Source organism: Saccopteryx leptura, chromosome 3, assembly GCF_036850995.1.
Source record: "Saccopteryx leptura isolate mSacLep1 chromosome 3, mSacLep1_pri_phased_curated, whole genome shotgun sequence".
Lineage (NCBI taxonomy): Eukaryota > Metazoa > Chordata > Mammalia > Chiroptera > Emballonuridae > Saccopteryx > Saccopteryx leptura.
In genome coordinates, this window is record NC_089505.1 from 97,487,512 (window position 1) to 97,501,907 (window position 14,396).

Below are 14,396 nucleotides of genomic sequence, written 5' to 3' on the forward strand. Positions count from 1 at the left end.
GAGAGGGGCCAAAAAGACCGGAGGCCCCAGGGTGGGGCGGGGAGGGCTCCAGGCCCAAAGCTGCCAGGGATAGAGAGGAAGAGGAGCGGGGAGTGTGACAAGCCCAGAGGGAGGACCTCCGGAAGCACGGGGAGCTGAATGGATCCCTACGTCCTGCTCCCCAACATGCAGCCCCAGGATGAGCCTCCCAAGGACAGGTTTCAAGGCTGTCCTGCCCCACCTCAATGGCTGCGGTGGGGAAATGTCCCCGGGGCTGGTGGTTCCTGGTCCTCCGCCAGAGGCTGCAGCCACAGTGTGCTTCCGGTTGGTTCTCACCTTGCCCATCAGCCTCAGCAGGGGTCTCCCAGAGGCTTCCCTCTAGCTCCACCCCAGAGCTCCTGGGGCCCTGGCTCTGGGATACGTCCTGGGCGTTGGATATTTAAACAGCCCCAGGTGATTCTACTGTGCAGCCAGAGTTGGGAGCCATTGCTCCAGTGGCACCCCTCCCCGACCCACCCCAGGTTGCAAAAGGACACTAGGATGTGGTTTCCTGTTGGTGAGCATTTCATCAGAGCTGCATGGCATTCCAACCTCAGAGGCGTTCGTGGCGTGCCCGCCAACCAGGAGCTGAGCTCCTCCTCTCTCTATGTGCTTCTATGGGGAAGCAGTTCCTTTGACGCCCCTCCACGCAATCCCTATTTTGCAGATGGGGAAATTGAGGAGACCTTCCATGGTTATAGGGCAGCTCAGGAGCCCCTGATGGAGCCGGAGTGTCATCTCTGGCCTGCATCTCGGTGTCCTGCCCACCTAGGCCCTATCTCTCTCAGGGCTCCTGAGCCTACCCCGCCTTTCTGTGCCACTCAGGGGTAGAGAGTCCCACCCACGAGATCCGGGCCGACGCTGCGCCCTCCGCATGCTCGGCCAAGAGCATCATTATCACCTTGGCCAACAGGCACACCTTCGACCGGCCCGTGGAGATCCTCATTCACCCCAGCGGTATCGTGCACTTCGGGGGAGCCCTGGGTGCTGGGGAGGGAGGGGTGCTGAGCCCCCAGGGCACCCCCAGTGGTCAGTCAGGGATAGGGGAAGAGAGGGAAAGGGAAGGGAGGGGAGCATGGCAGAGGAGAGGCCAGTATCCTAGGAAACTTGGCTCAAGCTGGTGGAACTGAGTGTCCCCTGCCCCAGTTCTAGCTCCAGAGGCTCTGAGATCTTGTCCACCCACCAGGGCACTTTGCCCCCAAGCCAGCTGGGCAGAGGATCTTTGAAACCAAGGCTCAGTGAGACCCAGGCAGCTCTGAACCCAGGGAGCAACTCCTTTGTCTCTTTAAGGGTTCATAGACAGTCGGCAAGTGAAAAGATCAGATCACCCACTCCAATTTTATAGGAAGATAAACTTAGTTCCAGATTAGGGCAGTGGGCCTGCCATGGCCCCTAGGCACTTCTGCTTCCCAGCTGAGGGGTCCTTCACTGGCACCCCACTCAGCAACCAGGGCTCTGTACCCTTCTTCCTACTGGGAGTCCTCCCCACTACAAGGATCCCACCCCTAAACCAAGGCCAGGCATCACCCTCATGCTCGGACAAGTGTCAGGAGTTGATCTCATCCCTGCAGAGCCCCACCTGCCACATGTCCTGATGGAGAAAGGGGACATGACAGTGGGAGAATTCGAGCAGCACTTGAGGGGAAGAACAGACTTCATTAAAGGGATGAAGAAGGACAGCAGTGTCGAGCGAAAGGTGAGGGTGACGGATGGACAGAGCCAGGGTGGCGGAACTGGGGTGGCATTGGGACTTGGTCTACACTGGACCAATGAGGAGACTGAGCCTGGTGGCGGGCTGTGGGGGAGACATCTCTAAGGTCACACAGCAAGTTGGTGGCAGACCCTCATCCATGTTTCCCTTGGAGGGCTGGGGCACTGCGGGGCAGAGGCAGATGGAGTTCCAGAGATACAGCAGTCACCCTGATGCTGTCCTCAAACTTCCTGCCAGGTCACCTTCTAGTGCCCAAGCCAGGTGCCTATGGTTCCAAGGTACCTAGGCCAGGCAAAATTCTGGGCTGATGGCAGAAACAACCTTGGTCTTCTCCAGAGTACTTGACCCCCAAGTGGCACCCACAGCCAGGAACCTACAGCCGGGTGTGCTCCCAAGCTCCTTCTTTACTTCTGAGCCTCTATTTTCCCACCTGTTGAATGGGTCCCTCACCCTTCCTTCCTCTGGGTCCTCGTGGGTGATTTCACACTCAGTAGAGGCAGGGCAGGGAAAGCCTGACAAGGATCCTTCACTCTGAGCTGACATCTTCAACCTGTACCAGCAGTCTCTCTCCTGCTTACGACCCTGCACACCATTGCCATGCCGGGTCCTGAATGCCAAGATAGGTGTCAGGATGATGGCCCACTTCTTTTTACTGTCTCCCCTTTGTGGGTGAGAAAATTGAAGTTTAGCATCCAAAAATAACTGGTGAGCTGGGGGAAGGGGAAGACCGTTCCGCTGGGAGTTGGCTTTGGTGGTAACAAAGCTAAGAACTTAGACTCCATCAGTGGAACAGTTACCCTGGTATTAAGAGCCCTTCCCATTCCTGCTGACCTGACCGGCGGAGGACGGGGCAGCTGAGCAGTGTACAGGGACGTGTAGACAGCTTACCACTCACTCGGTGATTAGAGATCCCACTGGGGGGATGACAGCGGGTAGGCATAGATGGCTCAATGACCATCATACGTCATCACCACGTTAGAGACCCCACAGGACATACCTGCTCTCGCAGATGTGCCCCCTCACCCAGGTGAGTAAGTCAGTTAGGAGAAGAGGCTGGAGCCAGGTTCTCAGAGTGGGGGTAGCAATGCCAGCTGTGCTACTGAGCTCTGAGCACAACAGCGTGTGGACAACATGGGGGGATGGGCTGCAATGGACCTCCCAGGCCTGGGGCGGGTCCCCTGCCTACAAAGCCTTAAATCAATTAGCTCTGGGACCACGGAAGCAAATGAGAATTCATTTGCCACCTTGGGTTGATTATGCAAACACCCTGTACGCGCAGGAGCTCCAGGGATGGCAGCTAGCGATCAACCCGAAGCTGCTAAGTAGTGACAAGTTTATTATAATTAGATAACGGCAGCTTGAGGAGCCATTAGAGAATCCTGAGCCAGGGCCCCCATCTCTAAGAAGCAAACATCAGGTTCCCGGAGATGGCTCTTTTTCCTGGCAGATGTGGCTGTTACTGCCTTTGGCTCTGTCTTCAAAAGAGCCAGGCTGGGCACTGGAGCTCTCTGGGGGACAGAGAGCACGATCCTTCACCAGGGAGGGAGGCGGACAGCCAGAGGGTCAACATCAATCAGGAAGAGTGGGTGGGACAAGCTGTCAAAAACGGTTGATTTAGCAAAGAGGAAGCAAATGACACAGAGAAAGATATCATGTAGGAGAGGTGACGCTGTGGTGAGAAGCAGAGACAAACAGAGGCGGAGAGACTGGAAAAAAATAAAACATGCACACAACACACAGGCCGGTGCATGTTTCATTAGACAGACCCACAGGTCCATTCTCTCATGTATTCATTCAACAAACACGACCTGCCCAGTAGATGTCAGGCTGTGTTCTTGGCACTGGGGAGGCCACACTAAAAATGACACACCCTTATCCTCACGCAGCTTATAGGGAAACAGAAAAGAAGTAAACAAATGAGCAGGGTCAGTGTGGAGAGGGCTGGCTGGGGACCATGAAAGAAATCCAGCAGGATGATGTGGTCGTGAGTGACAAGCACCAGGTGCCGTTTAGGCAGGTGTCTACAGAAACCCTGTCTGAGAATGAGACCTGGTGGATGGTGAAGCGCTGGAGGCAGAACGATGGTGACGTGTTTGGAAAACAGAGAGGTAGCCAGTGTGGTTGCCATGTAGGGAGCAGAGTAGGCGAAGGCGCAAGGTTTGTGGGGAAGCTGGTGCTTCCACGAGGGAATGACGAGGATGGTCGCACTGCCTGCTCTACACAGACTGGACCACGGGGACGTCAAAGTGGAGGGAAGAGGTCAACAAGAGGCTGTTGCAAGGGTCCAGGCAAGAGCTGATAGTGGCCTGGACTCGGGTGGTGGCAGTGGAGACAGGAAAGAGGACAAGTTTTGGATGTTATTTAGCTGCAGAACTGGCAATCCTCGGCTGACGGAGTAGATGTGTAGGGCAAGAAAAAGAGAAGAAGCAAGGACAACTCCTCCGTCTCTGGTTTGAACACCTGGGTGGGTCTGATGTCATCTATTGAGTTGGAGAAGGGTCTGAAATAGACAGAAACTGAAAAACAGACATGTCCATCCAGAGAGAGAGAAAGAGACAGAGAGGGAGAGTTGGGATGAAGAGAGGGAGGAACTGAGATTTGACACGAAGTGAGTGGAAGAGTCAAGAAGGAGGGTTCAGCATCATGTCAGCCAAGAGAACACATAAAAGTGAAAGAAATTTGTTTACTGAGCCCCTCTCTGCACCAGGCTCTGTGTTAAGCCCTAGAGATTCAAAAGAGGCTCAGGCACAACCTACCTTCAAGCACCACACAAGCTAGAGGGGAGGCAAGATACTCGCCAAAATGCAGGGTGAGAATGCCTGGGCCCCACAAGGAACAGCAACGTGCCTACGGCTACTGTTTAGGGACAATGACTGCCGGCAGTGGGCTTCCCAGGCATTGCATGGATTCCATACAACTTGGTGAGGCACATCATCTTGTCCTTATTTCATGGATGAAGAAACTAATTGAGTCCATCTGGAAAATTGGGGCAGGTTTTCCAGAGACATAAATTTCCGAAGAATGAATAGGATGTTATCAGTGGGAGAGAATCAGTAAACCAGGGAAACCAAGGTCACAGCCAAGATAAACCAGTGAGTAGCTCATATGCTGCGTGTGAAAGAGAAAGAAACCACTATTTCACTGAGGGCCTGTTCACGTGCCAGGGCCCAGCTGTGAGCCAGCCCAGGTCATCCTCATCACTACCCTGAGAAGGGAACATTATTAGCCTCTTTTTACAAATGAAGAAATAGGCCCACAGGAGGATTTGTTTAAGATCACACAACTGGACAGTAGCAGCTCTGGGATTGGAAACTGGGTCTTCTGCCTCCAAAGCCATGTTTGTGGTTGCAACCTGTGATAGTCTAGCAAACAGAGGAGCCAGGTACAATCAACCTGGAAGTCTCATGCAGAGTCTGACTGGGATTGACAGTACTTTGTAAGTACCATATTTTTCACTCCATAAGACACACCTCACCATAAGACACACCTAGGGTTTAAAGGAGGAAAATTAGAAAAAAAGTATTCTGAACCAAATGGTGTGTTAAAATATTTAATAAAATACTGTATTTTTTGCTCCATAAGCTGCATGGGCATTTCCCCTCCACTTTTTTTTTGGGGGGGGGGGGCGGGGGGAGAATGCATCTTATGAAGTGAAAAATATGGTAATTGGAGACCATGTGAATAGCACTGATCCCTTGAATGCCCAAGTGAGAGTTTTTCTTTCCCCTCCAGACAGAAATCATCCGGAAACGCCTCCACAAGGACATTCCCCACCATTCTGTCATCATGCTTAACTTCTGTCCTGACCTGCAGTCAGTCCAGCCGAACCTGAGAAAGTCCCATGGCGAGTTTATCTTCCTCATCGACAGGAGCAGCAGCATGAGTGGAACCAACATGCACTCTGTCAAGGTACCTGTTAAAGGGCCCCTCCCCCGGTCTAGTGCTCCAGGGTAAGTCAGCTGCTTCCCCAAACCAGCTTCAGCAACATTTTCAGTTCCAAGAAGCACCCCTTCTACACCTGAACCACTTTCCTACATGGCTATCCGTGACTAAAAGGAGCAACAACTTCTTAAAATCAGTTTGAACAGAGAACCCAAGCTCAACATGCTCCCAAAATAAAACCCTGAAGGAATGTGAGCAGAGGTAGAGCTATTGTCCACTTACAAGGGATGAAGTTACCAACATCTTTCCTTAGCACTCTATGACCTTTGTGGAGTCCCTGCTCTAGCCAAAACAGCCCAGTAGGTACTGAGTGGAGAGGTTTACAGCTGGATGTTGAATCTAAACAATAATCCTAGAAAGTTGGTCCTACTGTCACCATTTTCCAAAGGGGAAAACCCACCCTGAGAGTTTCAGTAACCTACTCAAGGTCACACAGCTAGTGTGGTATGAGAGTAAACCCATGTCTGTCTGGCTGTCCCTATGACCTGACATCAGAGATTCACTGGACATGGCCCCTGCCATCAAAGAATGCGGAGAAAAGATTTGGTTCATGTTTCTTTTTCCCAAAATGCCTAATATGTGCAAAATTCTGTGCTTGGCCATTTGGAAAGATAGCAGATTGTAAATACAGTTCCTGCCCTGAAGGAACTTGCAGTCAGGTGAGGCGCACAGCCCTGCTAACCAGTCATGCCTATGGTCTCGCCGCTATGGGGAGTTCTGATGAACTCAGAAGACAGAGTAGTGGAACCTTCTGCCATAAAAACATCCAGAAGCATTTCATCTGTTTTAGGAGATTATTGGCCTCAACTTCAGCATTACCCAACACTCCCTTATATTTTTAGTTTTGCAGATGCCTGTCTCTTCCTCTGGAATTATGAATTTATTAAGGGAAAGGACTAGATCGTTTTCATCTATCTTTCCCCATGGGACCTAGCCCTCTGTTTAATTACAAAAAGCCCTCAGTCATGGTTTGTTGCACTGTGTAAGGCAGGGGTCCCCAAACTTTTTACACAGGGGGCCAGTTCACTGTCCCTCAGACCATTGGAGAGCTGGACTATAAAAAAACATATGAACAAATCCTATGCACACTGCACATATCTTATTTCAAAGTAAAAAAACAAAACGGGAATAAATACAATATTTAAAATAAAGAACAAGTAAATTTAAATCAAGAAACTGACCAGTATTTCAATGGGAACTATGCTCCTCTCACTGACCACCAATGAAAGAGGTGCCCCTTCCGGAAATGCAGCGAGGGCCGGATAAATGGCCTCAGAGGGCCACATGCAGCCCACGGGGCGTAGTTTGGGGACCCCTGGCATAAGGAATCATAGTTCAAGAAAACAAGGGATGAGAGAAAAGAAAGTAGAGGGCTCCGTTGTCATGCGAAATTTTACCCCTTCCCCAGTCTGTGCCTGGAGCAAACTCTTGTTTCCAGAGCAACAGGATCAGCAAGAAGGGGGGCAGTTAGGTGGGATCTACGATGCCAGCTAACTCCTCAGGCTGGCTATGACTGTTTGATGCTTCTTGACACTGGGATGTAGGACTGGTTGGTACCTTCTTCCCACCCCCGCCGGCCATCAAAGACAAATAGTGGGATGTGGAGCTGTCCACAGTGCTGGAGTGCTGAAGCACAGTCCAGCGTCCACGTACATTCCATTCCGCAGCTGCACCAGTGTGTAAGATGTCTCCACAGTTACTGTAAGTGTCATGGGATCATTAAACATCCCCTAGAGAGCATTTAGTCCATTTCTCTGCCATTTTCCAGGTTGGGAAACTGAGTCTCTGAAGCTGTCTTTCCCAACGTCACAGTGCTAGTGAAGGAGCCTAAGCCCTCCATATCCTGGTTCAGTGCTCATTTTCCTTACACTGCTGATAGAAAATTACACACACTCTTCCTCTAAGACAAGTTTTCTCTTGTGGTTATGTCATTTCTGCCGCATGGCTTTAATAAAAAAGAAATGCCTGGGCTTCAGGATCGGTTCTGCCACAGACTGGCTCTGTGGCTTTAGACAAATCGATTCTCGACTCTAGGCTTCATTCATACTTTCTGTAAAGTGAGAAGGGAGGATTAATACAGGAAGAGCAAACATATGTCTTATGTCCCTCTGTTCCCTTCTCGGAAGCCCAGGCAGACATCAATAATTGACCGTGACATTTTATTTCGTGCTGAGTCTGGACTCTGTCTCTATATTCTTCTCATCTGATTGGTCCAGGCCATTACTACGCATTGAATGGAGTTGGTTTATGAATGTAAATCTATTTCCTCAGCTAAAGAACTTTCCAGCCTTGATATTCCAGAATTCTCTGACGACACCTTTCTCCGGGGCTCCTCTCACGGGCCCTTTCGCCTTGGCGCCTCTCTTTATCTCTTTTCCAGTTCAAGCTCACCGACCTCAAGGCCGTCCTTTCACAAATGGCTGTGCATCGGCACAATTCATCCTGCGACATGTGCCCCTTTCAGAAAAAAGGCACAGAAATTACTCAGGCCACGAACCCCACCCCCCACTAACAATGAGGCCATGGGGAGGTTGCTTACGTCATTAATTGCAGCCCATTAGGTTGAAGTTTTAGGGAAAACTGGGCCCAGGGAGGTAGGAGAGAATAGAAATCCAAACAGCCATGCTGAAGGGGAAAGGTCAACCAATTTAATTTTCTGCAGCTGGTCTCATTCTTCGGCTGCCACTTGCTGCCAAGCTGCCAAAAGCAGGGTTTTGCAAATTCAAATAGGTGTGAACAGATACAATCTGTATGGATCAACCTTCTCCTGCTAGCAGGAATATATCTATACATTAGAGAGTAATAGAAAAATAAGCAGGTATGGACTTCCTTCATAGAGAAACAAAATGTATGTATCGACACAAGCAACAGAGAGAAATGAAGAGAATGTTAATATCAATGTTTTATCTTAATGTTTACAGAGGGGGTGGGACAGGGGCTGCCAGTCCTTATGGTGTGGAAGTTGCCAGGATACACTCACAACTGTTTACTTCTAGATTCTGGAGTATAACAGTTTGTTTCCCCGAAGCCATGCTGAGATCTCTGGGCTGCCATCAGCAAACTGTATGGGAATGAGAGAGAGCTCCCCCCATGCCTGAGTTCTGTGCCAAGGCACAGCCAACATAAATAAGATCTCAGTGCTATGTTTTGAAAGCCTCAGTCCTATTCTTGTGACCCAGCACAATTCCTTAATCCTCTGAGTCTCAGTTTCCTTATCTGTAAAATAAAGGTATTAATATTAATATGTATCTCATTGGGTAGGTAATAGTAACCACTTACTGAATGTTTACTGTGTAGCAGGCAGAGGATCAGAGGAGTAGCATAATTAGTCCAAGGTCAAGTTAGTAATGGTAAAAGGAAGATTTAAACCCAGCTATGTTTAATGTTAAAGTGAATCTTCTTAACTACTGTTATAGAGATTAAATGAGGCAATTAATACAAAGTGTTTATCACAGTGTTTGATACAAAGTAATCACTAGATATTTATCACTGCATTGTATCATCATAATATCATCATTTTCCCTCCTGTCATCTCCTCCACTTTTCTTCTTGGTCATTATTTTTTCCAGTATACCTTTAGTAAGGTCTCCTGATGTTACATAATTAAATAAGATAACGTTCACAGACTTGGCCCTGGGTGGTAGCTCAGTGGATAAAGCGTTGGCCCAGTGTATGGACATCCCGAGTTCAATTCCCAGTCAGGGCACACAGCAGAAGTGGCCATCTGCTTCTCTCCCCCCGCCTTTCTTTCCCTCTTCCCCTCTCACAGCCAGTGGCTTGATTGGTTTGAGCATGCCAGATGCTGAGGATAGCTCTATTGGCCCAAGTGCATCTGCCTCAGGTACTAAAAATAGCTCAGTACTCAAGCATCAGCCCTAGACAGGGATTGCTGGGTAGATCTCAGTTGGGGTGCATGCGAGTCTGTCTCTCTATCTCCCCTCCTCTCAAAAAAAAATCACAGATTTTGAAGGTAAAGTGACATGTGTCTGAGTCCTGGCTCCACTATTTACTATCTGAATGCTCACCAACAGATCATTCACCTCTCTGTGCCTCAATGTTCTCTTGTATGAAAAGGCAGTAATATTGTGCCTGCTTCAAGGGTCACTGTGAAGACTATATAAGGTAATGCAGGCAAAGGACATCCTGAGCACTCAACAAATAGCATCTAAAGAGACTGTCCCAAAGGAATGTGTTCCTAGTTAATGATAATCAGGGTGATTCTGCTGCAAAACACCCTGGATGAGAGCCAGAAGCCTGTCCCACCACCAGTGTGACCTGGACTAAGTGGCATGCCTCCCTTAGACATCAGTTTTGTTGTGGAAGGAAGGAGTGGGTGCTCTCTGCTCTCCCTACCTCTCAGGGTCAGGAGGAAGTAATCTAGAGCTGGCAAGCCATAAGAAAAAAGACTTTGAAAAGTCAGACTTGCTACCTGGGTGAGAAATTCTATGAGGATGGCTTCGGTCCAACCTCAGCTCAGCATCAGCAAATTTCTTGACCTGGAGGAAAAGGCAATGTTGGGTTCAGATAGGGGGAGGGGGGTGAAAGACCTGTTTGGAGACAGATTCTGTGCTGGGGTAATAATACCGGTGTGTGGTGGCAGAAATCGTAACTCCTTCCCGAATCCTGAAAATTCCTTTCTCGCCTGCCAGGATGCCGTGCTGGTGGCTCTGAAGAGCCTCATGCCAGTCTGCCTCTTCAATGTCATTGGGTTTGGATCCACATTTAAGACCCTCTTCCCTTCCAGCCAGACCTACAATGAGGTAAGGTGGGACAAGGCTGGGACTGGAGCGGGTGGGTGGTAAGGAGCAGAGGAAAGGGGAGGGGGGAAGGAAAGAGGAGGCCTGCTCAGAAGTGGTCTGCCCAGACAGGACTGAGATGATACCCGGGAGCAAAGAACTGCAGAGAGGCCTGTTTAGGCAGTTTTGTGACATCTCAGTCTTCTGACATCTTCCTCTTTAAAAATAAAGAACATGTTGGGCACAGTATGGGTGTGTACAGAGAGGGGGTACAGGGAGGGTAGAAAGAGGGTACAGATCATAGGCCTGCCGCTCACTGAAGCCTCTGTCTTCTGAGGACAATGGATTCAGGCAAGTTGAACTACAGACATGAACATTAGGGGTAAGAGTGAGTGGATGGGTAAGTAGGCAGAGAACGGACTCACAGGGCTCAAGCTATGACTTTAAACAGCAGGACTATGGCCCCGGCAGCATGTTCAAAATTGCAGCATCTTACCCAGGTCTGCGAATGGAAGGAAGGAAGGATGGAAGGAAGGAAGGAAGGAAGGAAGGAAGGAAGGAAGGAAGGAAGGAAGGAAGGAAGGAAGGGAGGCAGGGAGGAAGGAAGGAAGGAAGGAAGGAAGGAAGGAAGGAAGGAAGGAAGGAAGGAAGGAAGGAAGGAAGGAAGGAAGGAAGGAAGGATGGATTTAGGGGCCACTTTTCAATTAAAAATAGCTTATGAGTTTTTAAAATACAAAAATCATATGTGTTGATTATCCCACAATTTTTAAAGCTAGATCATCAGAAAGTAAAAATTTTTTTTTAATTTTTATTTTATTTATTCATTTTAGAGAAGAGAGAGAGAGGGAGAGAGAGAGAGACAGAGAGAGAGAGACAGGGGGGAGGAGCTGGAAGCATCAACTCCCATATGTGCTTTGACCAGGCAAGCCCAGGGTTTCAAACCGGCGACCTCAGCATTTCCAGGTTGACGCTTTATCCACTGCGCCACCACAGGTCAGGCAGAAAGTAAAATTTTAAATCTCACATGATTCCACTAGTCAGAAAAAAATAAGTAAATAAAGGAAAAACAATGTTAAGAGCTTAGAATAAATCCCTCCAGACCCTGTTCTATACAGTTATGCACATTTTCAGTAAAGATAGGGTTAGGTCTTCCAGAAATTACTTTCCTAACACAACAGCCTATCATGAGCATATTTTCATGCCATTAAGTATGATGTAAATCTGCAACATAATTTTATGGCCGCCTAGTATTTTACTGCACGGATAGATGGTGGCTTATTTAACCTCTACAGTTGGGCACTGAAGTTGTTTCCGGTTTTTTGGGTTTTTTTTGCTACTTATCATCTTTGTGTCAAAGACTTCACTATATCCTTCATGGCTCCCTTGGGATAAGTTTCTAGTCTTGCTGGTTCAGAGATTCATACACAGTGGAAGGCTTTTAACACAGGCTGTCACTCAAGCACAGATGTTGGAACAGCATCTTCCTGAGGCAGGAGCAGAAGGATGCCCAGTGAGAATGTGTCCTTGCTGAAGTGACAGCTGTCCAATGCCCATAATCTTCGGCCAGAAGAGACAATGATAAGTTAATACACCATGAATGGTAGCGTGTCAGACATTGGTAGGGGTGTAACTGGGCAGAGCCATGCCAAAAATGTGGCCACTGATTCTTCTGTTGGACAGAGGTTAATTTGGGAACAGGACTCAAATCTAGCGAGGCTGAACTATCATCCAGTTTTCAACCAATGTACCACAAGAATTTTTAAAACATGCAATACCTGACTATTTAGGTATTCTAAATACACTGACTTCTTTTCCCTTAGACTGTCAAATAAAAAAAAAAGACAACAGCCAACACAACAATAGCTGGCCTGTGTGAATGAATCAAAATTATACCTACTTTTTTTCAAATTGGCAAAAAATATATTTTTTTGGTGTGCTGCAGAATTGTAGTAATTAGTTTATGTGTGCCATAAGATGAAAAAGGTTGAAAAATCACTGATCTTGGGAAACAAAAGGACTCATCCCCCAAGGGGCTTAGCGTCTCTGCGCCGGACGGTGACCCTGGGAACTGTCTCCCCTGCCCATGTGCCCTTCCTGCAGGAGACCTTGGCGGTGGCCTGTGACAACGTTCAGAGAATGCAGGCTGACATGGGTGGCACCAATATCCTCTCCCCGCTCAAGTGGGTCATCCGGCAGCCCGTGCACCGCGGTCACCCGCGGCTCCTCTTCGTGATCACTGACGGCACAGTCAGCAACACCGGGCAGGTGCTGGAGCTGGTGCGCAACCATGCCTTCTCCACCAGGTACGCATAGGCTGAAGGTCTAGGACTTGGTTGTCCTGGGCTGCCCTGGGCTTGGGTTTCCAGGAACCAGACAACATGGAAAATGACAGAAGGAGAGGAAAGAACCCTAGAGTGCTTTGCTTCCAGGGTGGTGTGGCTGACTTCACAGTTTACCTTTTCCCCTCAAATGTTCGGGAGGGATGCCATGCCCACACCTCCGCATACAGCCCCTGAGGAGCAGCCTTGGCAGAGAAAGGTCTTTCCGCTGTCAATGGCTATTGGTGGCCCTCTTTCCCCACCCTCGGCCCAAAGCTGGGGCCAGCAGTAAACTAGCTCTCCCATGTCATGCTCTGTTCCTTTCCCCATCAGGGGACAAAGATGGCAGAGAGGATGGGAAGCAGCAACCTCTCTCCTCCCCTTCTCCCAGGTGCTACAGCTTTGGAATTGGACCCAACGTCTGCCACAGGCTGGTGAAGGGGCTGGCGACTGTGTCCAAGGGCAGTGCTGAGTTCCTGGCAGAGGGGGAGCGGCTGCAACCCAAGGTAGGTAGACGGACCCCATCCCTCTGGTCCTGGAACCTCAGAGGCCCAGACTGGTCATACACAACTCAGTGATGGAGCTAGGATTTCACCTCGAATCTGAGCTCTCCACCGGGCCGTACTGCTGCCCAGTGAGAGTCAGAGAAGGGGAAGCCACAGAGCGGGCCACTCAAGAAGCTAGCACAGGACACCGGCTCCCCTGGTCTCCAGCCCCTGGGGCACATGCTCCACCCCTGGCTGGGCAGCATTGGGGCTCCTGGTGGAGTCCTGCCTTTATGCAGATGGAGTTGTATTTGGGGCCATTTCTGGCCATGTTCCTGATGGTGACACGTGGTGGCTCAGAGGGATGTAAAGGGATCAGAACTCAAGGCGATTTCATCTTCTCTCCATTTCCTACACACTTGGCACAAATAATCCATCTCCTAGAAAATCCCTGGGTCAGCCCAGGAACCAGAGACAGAGTTGGAGTTAAGAGTGCAAGAAGTTGGCTGGAGGATGCCTCTGGGGAAAAGAGGAGGAGACGGGAAGGAGAATTCTCAGTCTGTGATGCAGATGTGAATATGAGAAAGGAAAGACGGGAGCAGCTCCTGGCAGGCGAGCCCCAGATTGCGGCGCAGGTCTGGCAAGGTCGCAGCCAACCCAGTGGGAGCAAAGACTGCTCCCCCCCGCCCCCCCCCGCCCCCCCCCACTCAGCCCACCAGGTAGTCTGCGTTGGGCTGAGATGCCAGGCACTGGACTCCCTGCCATGCTCAGTCAGCGCCCAGGGGCTTCCAGGGAGAGGGAGAGGCATGGTCTTGGATCCTAAACCAGGGCTTTGCATCTGGAGACTGTCACCTAACAGTCGCTCCTGAAGCGAGATTTGAGAGTGCACTTCTTTGGCTCCAACAATCCCCAGATCACTTTTCTCATGCCTTGCAGTACATTTGAGGAAACCAGCCCACATGCTGCCAAACCATAGCTGTCACTTATTGAACACCCATCAAGTAACAGATAATTCTGATCCAGGATCTCAGATATTCCTCCCAACTATACTGAGAGTTGAGAATTACTAACTAGACTTAAGAAGTGGGGAGAATGAGGCCCAGGAAAACAAACTGACTTGTTCAAGATCAGTATCTAGGCCATGTTTTTTTATTTGTTTGTTTGTTTTTATTAATTTTAATGCAGT

At 49.5% G+C, this 14,396-nt stretch overlaps 1 protein-coding gene across 1 annotated transcript in view; it reads left to right on the forward strand.

Annotated features, from left to right (window-relative positions):
* VWA5B1 (von Willebrand factor A domain containing 5B1) overlaps positions 1-14,396 on the forward strand; it is a 46,609-nt gene that overhangs the window by 7,101 nt on the left and 25,112 nt on the right. Inside the window, exons 6-11 of the mRNA XM_066375278.1 lie at positions 844-975; positions 1,590-1,714; positions 5,462-5,638; positions 10,321-10,431; positions 12,508-12,710; positions 13,117-13,231. Coding sequence (XP_066231375.1) covers positions 844-975; positions 1,590-1,714; positions 5,462-5,638; positions 10,321-10,431; positions 12,508-12,710; positions 13,117-13,231 — 863 coding nt within the window. The remainder of the gene's footprint in view (positions 1-843; positions 976-1,589; positions 1,715-5,461; positions 5,639-10,320; positions 10,432-12,507; positions 12,711-13,116; positions 13,232-14,396) is intronic.